Genomic DNA, 12,126 nt, shown 5'->3' with positions numbered 1-12,126 from the left:
TAATTGAATTTAAACTCTCTGATTTTCGCACCTAATAATTCACTTGACACACAAATTTAAAAATTAGATGAGACACGTGGCACAAAATTAGAATCCAATTTAAAATTTAATCGAATTTTCTCTCAGTTTTTACTATTAATATATATATGTGGGGCCAGAGAACTTACGACCCAGCCCACTTTCCACTAAGGCCCAGGGCCCGTGCTGAGGAGGGTAGTTGCCGAGGACGAGTAGGGAAAGGCTAAATAGCCTAGAGACACAGCCGAGGATGACCCTGTCCTCGGCATCCCAAGACTTCAAAGGGAAGAGCGACATCTCATCGAAGGCTGCCTCCAAAATGCCCCCAGAAGAAGAGGCGAGTAGAATGGAACCCACATGGGGGTACAGAGTGGGGATAGTCCAAGGTAAATACGTCACCTCCGCATTGAATGTGCCCACAAACGTCCTAGCCATATTAATGAGAAAAGACGCCTGAACAGTGTGGCTTCAATTAGTGCAACTAACAAAAAGCAGGGGGAGGCGGCTGATGGGACAGGTACTCGAATAGGAACCTGCCTGATAAACGAGTGGAGGGTCAGGATCAACCGAGAGGGGTTATATAATGTAAAGACTTGGGTGCCAAAAAAAGAGGAGGGCTCCCAGACGATGGAGTCCTAAACAGGGGAGAACAATAAGAACAGAAAGCTCCTTGGACGAAGTCTAAGGACCGGAGCCACTCATGGCGTACCGGAATAGATTATTAATAAACACGCCAGGTTCGTCCTTGTGCAAATCACTATGGAAACCCTGATTAACCATCGTCCGGTGACCAGGGCCTAGCCTTTCAAACCCACGCTCTACAAATTTATTATTTGGGCCCTTAACGTGCGAACCCAATATCATTTTGGGGCCGTCACGAGCTGAGTCCTTACAATATATATATATATATATATATATATATATATAGATATATAGATATCAATTAAATATTATTTTTGATAATTTTTCAATTAAATATTATTTATTTACCTTTTTTATTATATTTTTTATTTAAAAAGATTTGTTTATAATTTTTCGAGATGTGGCATTACCAATTAAGGTATTTTATTCAAGTTTTTCTAAATTTTTCCCATATATTAAAATAATGACTAATCCACTTATTCGTTCTCATTCTTGTGATATAATCAATCTTAGCTACAATTTCATCAATTTTAATTTTTTTTAAATTTCTTTGTCATTACTTTTAGAAATATTAGATTATTGTCTCTAACTAAATTTTTTTCTATTAGTTTTATATAAATATTTTTCTATTTATTTACATTGCAAATATTTGTAGAAAATACGTAATTAATATTTTCATTTTCTTCCAATTTTTTTTTTTTTTTAGTTTACCCATCTAACAATATTGTTTATATGATCATATTTCCTAGTAGTCCACATTGTATTAAAAAAAAATGTTCCCACCTAAAATCCTAGCTATGCCATCGAATTTACTTATTACCAAATTAATAATATAATTTTTACACGTGATTACATGTAAAGCATAAAAAAGTATGTTTATTTATTTTTCAATGTGGTCCACAAAAATAAGTTTATGGATAACAAAGAAAAGCGTAATTTGATAGGACTTGGTTACCAGGAGATACTTAGTGAGGTAAAATTATAAAATACTCTAGGAGTATTATAAATGCGTACTCTCACCCTCTCATATAAATTTTGTGTCCCATTGTAAATTTAATTAGAAAAAGCTAAGTGAGAGAACGTATTTGTGGTACTCTCAGAGTATTCTATAATTACTCGAGAGTGTAAGTGCTTTTATAATGACACATTTTGTCAAAAGATATTCTTGCAGTGGCTCTTGTTGAGATTCCTAAATAGTGTGTGCAAGTCAATTAGATGAAAACTAATCATTTCAATGCTACCACCATGTCGCCATCTTTTTATGAATGTACCACCACCAAATCCACTAGCCACACTAGCTAGGTTCACCACTCTCCACCATTCTTATAACTAGTTTGGATGGAAGGGGAGTAGAGTAGAAAGAAGGAGAGTAAGTTAAATTACTTTGTTTGGATGTTTTTTAATGGAAGAGGGGGAGGGGTTTAGAGGGGTTCTAACTACTTCAAACCCCTCATTTTTAATTCCCCCAAATTGGAAAAATTTGGAGGGAGAGTAGAACATAGAAATGCATGATCAAATGAATTACGAAATTTACCTTTACCATATCAACAAAATTACAAACTACGAAAAGGCTAATTATCCCCCCTCCCTCCCCCCTTTACTTAATTTTAAAAATATCCAAACTAGGTGGAGGATAATCATTTCCCTCTACTCTCCTCCCCTTTACTTCCCTTTACTCTCCTCTCCCTCCAAACATCCAAACATAGCATTAGTGCCCAACTAGGCCAACTCCTCCCCACCCACTGTAATAAGCACCCTCATAGTCATAGACCCTGAGCGAGCCAAAATAGAGTAAGAAAAAAAGTACCTAGTGATGCTAATGGTACTAACTGCTCAGCTCAACCCAAGTCTTTATGAAGCCCCCACTACTACTTCTCATTTAAATCCTCCATTTTTTATTTTTTATTTTTAATTTAACCAAGTGTGAAACACCTGGTATTTGTTTTATTTTTTAACCAAATGTGACCCCAAGCGTTCCGAAATAGAGGAAGAAAAAGAGTATACCCAGTGATGTTGATGGTGTTGCTAAGCTCAACCCAAGTATAAAGCTCCCACTACTATACTTTTTATTTAAATCCTCCAAAAAAAATTTACAATTTTTTTAACCAAATGTGAAAACACGTTGTTTTTATTTGATTTTGTGTGATTCACATAAAAATGTTGGATTTTAAATGTGTAGCCTAAAATTTTTAATTAAAAAAAAAAAAAAGAGGGTATCTTTTTCTATAGGATGTGGCACTTTCATGAGTCACAATCACGGTGTGTGCGAACACCTAATAAGGGAATGAAAGCATGTATTTCCAATGCAATTGTATAGCTGATTGCAACAGGCAACAACCCTATCAAACCAGGATCTGTGGAAGTTTTACTATTACCAATGGCCCAAATGGTGCCTAGAGTCCAAGACCATGGCAGGAAGGGGGAAAAAAGGCATATATTCTTTCTTCGGGGTTAAATCTTGCCTAATTCAACAAGGGGATACTGAATCTTGCCTAGTATTGTGAATACTGAATCCCAAATACTTCAGGTAAATCTATAAATAAATAAATAAAAAGTTTTATGTTTACAATACTTTCATAACAAATTATAAATATATATATTACTGGTTATAATTTGAAATCATAATTGTAATTACTTTTTTACTTAACAGCAACAATCATTAACAACCTGTCACTTAAGATTTATAAGAAAATGTCAAAATTATTGTGGAAAAGTTGTCAACATAGCAATTCTATAAATAAAAAAATAATTAAAAGCCATCTTTCATCCTGGCTGTAGCAGAAAAATAGAACAGTCCACTTATTTTCCCGTATGTGTAAAAATGGGGTAGTAATTAGTTGGATTGATTCTCCAAAAAAAAAAAAAAAAACTAGTAATTAGTTGGATGAGCAAGAAGCGGTCAAGGTCCAAAAGAAATTAAAAGAGAGAAATTTAAAAACTGGAAAGACAGACAAGGCCCAACATATTATACAAAGATTCATACCAGCCCATTTGGTGGCCCTAAAAAATAATTAACCCAATTGTAGTTGTTTTATTAATATTATTTTGCAAATATGCAAGTCATATAAAAAAAAAAGTGTAAAATGATATGTTCACATATTTATGCATTAAATGAATTATTAAAAAAATATACGTGAAATTTAAAGACGAAATAATATTTATGTCTTTTTCTGTGTCATAATTCTATAGTTGAAAGAGAGGAATTTTGAACCATAAACTTCTCTGTTATAAAATCTAGAATGTGTCAATTGAACTATAAAACTTTTAGCGAATAATAAATGTATTCTATTAGAAAATAATCTTTTTCATATTAAACGGATATGTGTTATGACTTAGATTAAATATTACTAATCTAAAAAATAAAAATATATTGAATATCATGTCATTTAAAATTTTGAAGATGTAACATTTTATAAGCCATTAGATTTAAAAATTAAATTCTTAAATGTGAAACCCTTAACGTTGTATGTATTACTGAAAGGATTAAGATTTTATCTTTGAGGGGCCAAATTAAGATTGCTACTTTTTTATATTACTACTTTTTGTCCACCTTGAGAATTTATTAACATGCGAAGCAAAAAAGAATTTCATGGATTATTTACATGTTGGCCACTCATCTTAAGATTACATTTATTAACGTGTCCCATACATTCAGAACACTGCAAGATACTTCGGTGAAATGGCACAGAAAAAGCATGGACATGAAATTTTCTTAGTAGAAACCGCGTTTCTAAATAAATTTCAAATACTTTGTGATCAAATTTTTTAGGAAAAAAAAGACTTAAAATGATTTACTTTAAATATTTGAAGGACTGAATGGCAGGTAGATTGATATTGCTTTGTGCGCATCAATGAATTTGGTGTGTTTTAAATTACATTGGGGTTTACGTAATTAAAGAGGCTGTGAGTGCTAATTCTTTGACAGAATTGGTGGCAGATTTAACAATTTGGAGCACGGTTCTATCTTAAGCAATTGATTATACTATACACACGGAAAATCATAAATCAGATGACTAATGGAATTACAAAACCAATGATGCAGGAAAATTCCTCTCAAGGTCCCAAGGTAACGAGACTTTTTGAAGAAGAAAGAAACCCGCGTGGGCTATCACTGATCAATCGGTAGTAAAGTCAATCCCGTGTGGAGCCAGATGTAGACTCTCTAGCCAATCAAAGGACATTAACAATTTAGCATCCAAAGCAGAATATGCTGCCTGAGTCGAAGTCCACACCGTGTGGATCCAAAACTGGAAAGACTTTTACGCGTAAAGTAACTAAGCAATTCCCTTTTGGCAATTCACTTTCCCTGAGCTATCCTGTATTCCAATAGCATTTTGTTGCCAGAGTGAGTGAGTGAGAAAGAGAGAGAGAGAGAGAGAAAGAGAGAGAGAGTGAATGGCGGACATACTTCTATCTGCCCTGGTGAGCTCTATGGTGCGTAACTTGAATACTTCAGCACTTCAAGAATTGGGAGTTGCTTTGGGCCTGAGAGCTGAGCTTGACAACCTTGAGAGCACACTTACCACCATCCAAGCTGTTCTGCAAGATGCAGAGGAGAAGCAGTGGAAGAGTGAGGCTATCAGGAATTGGCTGAGAAAGCTCAAAGAAGGAGCTTATGATGCAGATGATGCTCTGGACGAGTTTGCAACTGAAGCTCTAATACAAAAGGCGGAGAAAGAGAAAGGTGTGACAAGCCAAGTAAGTAGCTTCTTTTCTCTTCAAAATCGACTTATATTTCGCATGAAGATGGCACATAAACTGAAGAATGTGAGGGATAGACTGGAAGCCATTTCTATGGAGAGATCTAAGTTTCACTTGAGAGAGTTAGATATAAACATGGAAGTCTTTGATATAGAAAGAAGACAAACTGGCTCACTTGTGAATGAAAGTGAGATTTATGGAAGAGGTGAAGAGAAAGAAAAAATCATTCAAGTATTGCTCACTCATGTGTCTGATCAAGATAATCTTGCCATTTATGCTGTATGGGGCATGGGGGGCTTGGGAAAAACAACACTTGCACAATTGATCTACAATGATGCAAGGGTACAGAGGCATTATGATATGAGAATTTGGGTGTGTGTATCAGATGATTTCCATATAAGAAAATTGGTGAGAGCAATCATTGAGTCCATTGATGGTAGTGCATGTAATCTTTCAGAGTTGGACCCTTTACAGCAATGCTTGCAGGAAAAATTGCGTGGGAGGAAATTTTTGCTTGTTTTGGACGATGTTTGGAACGAATACCATGACAAATGGAATGGCTTAAAAGATGCGTTGAGGTGTGGGTCAAATGGAAGTAAGGTTATAGTGACAACCCGGAATGAGAATGTAGCGCTTATGATGGCCACACTACCTATACACCACATAGGATGTTTGTCAGAGAATGATTCTTGGTCCCTGTTTACAAGATGTGCATTTGGGATGGGAAGGCTAAAGGAGAGATCAGAATTGGAATCAATTGGCAAGGAAATAGTGAAGAAGTGTGGAGGGGTACCTCTAGCAATAAAGACTCTTGGAAGCCTCATGAGCTTAAAAAGTAGGGAAAGTGAGTGGTTATCTGTGAAAGAGAGCCAAATTTGGGAATTACGAGAAGGTGAAAATTCCATCTTGCGTGCGTTGAGGTTGAGTTACCACAATTTACCCCCACATCTAAGGCAATGTTTTGCTTTCTGCTGTATATTCCCCAAAGATCATGTGCTCAAAATGGATAAGTTGATACAATTGTGGATGGCTAATGGTTTTATTCCCTTTAAAGAATCATTGGAGCCGCATGATGTTGGCATTATTATCTTCAATGAATTAGTGTGGAGATCTTTCTTTCAAGATGTTGTGGAGTATTCTCCTAGTGACATAACATGTAAAATGCATGATCTTATGCATGACCTTGCTCGGTCTATTATGAGGCTTGAATGTGTTGTGGTGGAATCTGACAAAGAGGTCAAAGTTCCAAAAATGATTCGTCACTTGAATTATACTCAACGCACTTCTTGGGATATTGAAGTACGCAAAGTCCGATCTCTACGCTCATGCATTGAGTCACCAAATTATTACAGTGAGCATAAATCTCCTCCATCCTTCATTTTGAAACAAAAGTATCTTCGGGTGTGCGAATCTCGTCATCAACCACCAGAAAAGGCACTAAGATCAATCACTAGTTTAAAACACTAGAGGTATCTCGACATGTCTTATTCCAATTTCAAAGTTTTACCTGAATCAATAACTTGCCTCTTGAACCTGCAAACGCTGAAACTAGATGAATGTTGTTCTCTTCATAAGTTGCCCAATGGTACGAGGCACATGAAAAACCTTATCTATCTTGGGCTTAGATCTTGTTATTCTCTTTCTTGTATGCCTGAAGGGATGGGACAACTAACGTGCCTCCAATCATTAAGCGTCTTCATTGTTCGCAAGGAAAATGGTTACCAATTAAGTGAGCTGAAAGGACTACACCTTCGAAATGATTTGTCAATAGAGGAACTTGATAATGTAAGAAATTTTGAGGAGGCGAAAGATGCAAATTTGATTGGGAAACAAAATCTTCATTCGCTAAGTCTGGTTTGGCAGAACAAAAATCAGTGCCCTGTACCAGAACAGGTTGAAGATGTTCTTGATGGTCTCCAACATCATTCAAATCTGAAAGAGTTGCGCATGCGAAAGATGGATGCAAGATTTACTCCTTCATGAGATTTCGCTAAGTGCATGCGAAAGATGTGAACATCTGCCACCTCTTGGCAAACTACCATTCCTCAAGGTTCTTCACATAAGTGGCATGGATTCCGTGAAGTATCTTGGCAATGAGTTACATGGAGATAGTGCAATTTCGTTCCCATCATTGGAGAGACTGAGTTTAAATCGGATGGCTAATTTGGAGGAATGGCGAACAATGGATGGAAGAGAAAATTTTCCCCGCCTAAGCACATTAAATATCGATGATTGCCCAAAGTTAGTTGAATTGCCTATTTTTCCTTCCATTACAAGTTTGCGTATCTATAATAGCAATGCAATGTTAATTAAGTCAGTGATGAATCTCACTTCACTTTCTTCCCTTTATATTCAACATATGCATGAATCGACACTTCTTCCGGATGGACTGTTTCAAAATCTTACTGCAATGAAACTCTTTACACTTGAATATTGTAAGGGACTCGAAAGTCTGCCAGAAGGACTCCAGTACCTACATTCTTTACGGGAACTCGATATATCGAGGTGTACAAATATTTTGTCCTTTCCGGTAAATGGATTGCGGGGCTTGTCTTCACTACAGAGGTTATGGATTCAGAACTGCGACAAATTCTTCTCTTTATCTGAAGGAATTCAATATTTAACTAGCCTTGAGGACTTACTTATTCACGGATGTCCGGAGTTAGTTTCATTGCCAGAGGGTATTCAACAACTAACTACTCTCCGCTCTCTAAAAATCTCACATTGCAAAGGCTTATCTTCTCTGCCGAAGCAGATAGGATGCCTCACGTCACTTTCATCTTTGCGAATTTCGAACTGCGATAATCTAATGTCTTTACCGGACGAGTTGCAGAATCTTACGGCACTCAAAACATTGAGAATTTCAAGTTGTCCACATCTGCAGAGGCAGTGCAAGAAAGACAGCGGCGAGGATTGGCATAAGATTGCTCGAATCCCCAACATTCATATCGTCAATCGTCCACCAGCAATCAAGGAATGGTTGCAAGGCGCTTCAGAAACTGAAATTTTGGTCCACATAAAAGGTAACTGATTGCCCCTCTGGACGTCTCTCTCGCTCTCTCTATTTTTGCACAGTTTATAATAGAAGGAGATGCAAAGGAGATTTTTCAAGGCTTACTTATGGAATCAAATGATGCTTTGCAATTGGCTAAGAGACATGTTGATGCCCAAATTTAATTTGATTGAGAGGAAGCACATTTAATTTAATAGAGTAAAGTGGGTTCCAGTTAGCTCAACTGGTAAAGTCTCTGATGGTTGTATAAGAGATCTGGGGTTCAATCCCCGCCTACACCAAAAAACTGATTGATGTCTTGGTCTGATAATAAAGAGTTATTATCAGGAGCGGACGCCATAGGTTAAAACTCTCTCAAAAAAAAAAAAAATTTAATAGAGTAACGTTTGTCATTTCCCTTTTTTTCTTTTTTTTTTTGGTGTGTTTCGCATTTGTAACTTTTTATGTTAAAGAAAATAGCCGCTTGCAAAAGTTTGTTCAAAGCATGAATAAATGGATGATTATGTGCATAATTGTTTGTTTTGGATAAAATTTGTTGGATGGACTTAATTTTTTTCAGTTTTGCTATTGATAATTTTTGTTGTTGGACTAGTTTTTTTGGCTTTGTATATATATATATTTTTTAGATTTTAGAGCTATAAATTTTTTTTTTATTGACTTTAAAATAAGTAAAATGTTAGAGTTATAAACTTTTTTTATAAATTGCTAATGTGTTAAGTGGTTATTGGTAAGTAGAAAATTTTGTAAGTAATGGGCCCAGATGCAAACTAATAAGAATTTACTATGTCAACAATTTATAAAAATGTTATAAAAATGTTTGTGGCTATAGTATTGCTTTTAAAAGAATCAATGATATTGTTAAGAGGACAATGTGTAATTTTATATAACAAAATTGCTAAAATTAATACTTATATATATACTTTTTTTTTTTTTTTAATGGCCAAGCTTAGCTCCATCCTTTGCTTGCTTTGGGCCTTTTCAGATTTTCCTTTTATTTCCCTTACTCCCAATGAAAAATTTACAAGATTTGGGACAAACTTTTTGAAATTATTTGTGGTCATTTAAAGTTGTTATGAAGAATTCGGGAATTTAATATTATAGATTGTGTGTGAATTAGACATTTGAATTGTGAATTGTAACTTCATCTACAAGATAACTTTTGTTTCCTTGAATCACCCCTCTTAAGTATTAGAATTTAAGAAATCTAAACTTTCTTTTTTTTAGTGCAAGTAGAGCTCATAATTTTCAGCACTACCAAGTTACAACATATTAATTCTTAATTTTTGACACCTTTGAAGATTACTAATTGAGAATGAGATGGATTCAAGTTTCACTTTTTTTCTTTTTTTTTTAATTCAAGTTTCACTTAGTGTAACTTGACAAGAGTTACACTATTTGTAGACCATAAATTTGTAATTGATCTAATAATTAAAAAAATAGCATTAAATACTAATTGACTTACACCTTATTCACTTAATTAATAACAATTTTGTTTCTCTCCTTATTTATTATTTAAAACATTTTACATATATTCCTTTTATTTTTGCCAATGACTTTACAAATATATTTGCAATATATATATATATATATATATATATTTGGTTGAGTTCGTACTACTCTTTTTTTTTTTTTCTTCTTTTTCTTTTAAGCCGGACATACTCTTATTGTAAATCTGGGCTGACCGTGGGGCAATTGCTCCCTTCTCTTTCGGCTCTCTGCTAGGCACTTAGCTCCTCCTCATGGGCTGGGTTGAGAGCAAGAGATGGGTGGACTTCTTCAACCCAAATTCACAGTCTATGGAATGGGCTACATTGTGGTCGAAGACGACTGAGAATTTTTTATTATGTAATAACACCAATGTGACAAGAGATACCCTACAGCGAATCAACATAGAATAAGATGTGATGATGGATTATTTAACGGCTTGCTTCTCTGGAATAAGCCTGCACATATGACAAACTTGTGTAGGCAGGAACTATTAAATGAGCACGAAATGGCTGAGAATATTGTGCAGTTTCGCATACCTTTGCTCTCTCAATTGGATTTACATTGGCATTGGCGGAAATTGCTAATGATCTGAGGCAGAGAAAAGAGTGTCTATGTACAAAACCCTTGTAAACTAAAAAGAAACTGTATTCTAATTTTACTGATTCCGTGTACAGTGTCAAATCCTTTTTTTTTTTTTTAACCTTCTTTTCAATTTTTCACCACAATGAAGTAAGATTGATTTCTGGTCTTGGACGCTGGTGTTTAAAATGTGATCCCCAATAAGATCTGATGTAACCTTTTTCCCATTTGAGACTTGGAAAGATTTTACAGATTTTAATTCGCATGTGTCACTTTTCCTTCTTCAACTCAGCTTTCCAAAATTTCAACTGCATCTTTGATGAATTTGAGTGATGGAGGAGAAAGAGAGAGCAGAGAAAAACGTGAATTATGGAGGAGAGAGAGAGAGAGAGAAACGTAGACCTTTTTTTTTATTTAGAGATACGTATGGAAGGTAATAAATAAGGATTAATTAATGAGATTCTAATCAGAATATTGTCATTAATGAATGTCTTTTCTAACCGTTGAATCTACTTAAATTCACTGATTTAGAAAATGTGTAATTCTTTAGAGTTACACCAGATGTAACTTAAACACATCTCATTGAGAATTGGTTGGTGTGAAAATTATAGCCAAGTGTTTGATAGCTAAGTATTTGATAGAAGAAAAATTAGAAGAAAGAAGAGGGAAATGCAGAATCGTAGAGCAAAAAGTATGAGAGAAAGTAAAACTTGTATTATTCCACTCTAACCTCTGAATTTCTGTACAAAAGACTATTTATAATGGATTATCTAAACAATAACTCAACTATGCTAACAGACTTCTAACAACTTAACCACACCTCTCAAGGGCAATAACTAAATTAACCAATGAATTGTTACACAGAACTAGAGCCAGAATGACTAATATGTTATGACTACAATTTACAATATAAAATAACATGCAGTTGTTAGTATCTTTTCCAAACTGCATGCCATTTAACAGCAGAATCTGTAAATGAACTCAAACTACAAGTCACAGACAAGGCCTTAGACTTGATCTGTAAGTGACTAGTAAACAGTCAAGAGAAATTACTTATTGGTAAATGATTATATTTTCCTTAAACTAGGAGAAGGTTTTTAAGAGAGACCTTGGACATTTACATGGGTTGTAGCTGTGTTGTACAATTTTCAAACTATATAATACGTTCACTTTCTCATTCTAATTATGCAATGCAACAATTTTGGAGACATTGTGGATTGATTTTGGTCCAGACCATCTATCATCACAAATAAAAGGAACTTGAATCAAACCATATATAACATCGAGGGTCTAAATCCAAAATTTTAAATTTTTTGAGAAAAATGAAAATGAACTCAAACTTTAAGAGTGTAAATTGCAATTTAGTCTAGTTTGGTGACCTTATTAAAGCCAAACTTTGTTAGCACATCCAACAAGAAGTCTCATTCAATATTGTCATATACCCTCTGCAGGTTCTATTTCACTCCCAACATGCCATTCCCTTTCTTTCTCATTTTGAATTTGCAAGGAAGAAAAGCAGCTCGATAGGGAGAGCTCACTTTTCCTACATGGTGCACAACCTTGAAGCAATGATCTTGTAGAAGAAGCTACATAAGTTAATAGGCCTAAATTGGAAAAAGATTGCGCACCATCAATCAAGGCCCGAAGCTTTTAATGGGTTTATTTCCCACACAATGCTTTTTATT

General features: G+C 34.9%; 1 protein-coding gene across 1 annotated transcript; it reads left to right on the top strand.

Moving 5' to 3' along the window:
- The first annotated feature begins 4,952 nt into the window (after positions 1–4,952).
- LOC126714375 (putative disease resistance protein RGA3) lies at positions 4,953–10,728 on the top strand. Its single transcript, XM_050414507.1, has 2 exons — positions 4,953–8,384; positions 10,097–10,728. The coding sequence occupies exon 1, from the start codon at positions 5,056–5,058 to the stop codon at positions 6,826–6,828; it is 1,773 nt and encodes a 590-aa protein (XP_050270464.1). The 5' UTR covers positions 4,953–5,055; the 3' UTR covers positions 6,829–8,384; positions 10,097–10,728.
- Positions 10,729–12,126: the final 1,398 nt, after the last annotated feature.

The sequence above is a fragment of the Quercus robur genome, chromosome 2 (genome assembly GCF_932294415.1).
Source record: "Quercus robur chromosome 2, dhQueRobu3.1, whole genome shotgun sequence".
NCBI classification, from domain to species: domain Eukaryota; kingdom Viridiplantae; phylum Streptophyta; class Magnoliopsida; order Fagales; family Fagaceae; genus Quercus; species Quercus robur.
The sequence above is the reverse complement of the archived record's forward strand: the minus strand, read 5'-3'. Positions and strand labels throughout refer to the sequence as shown.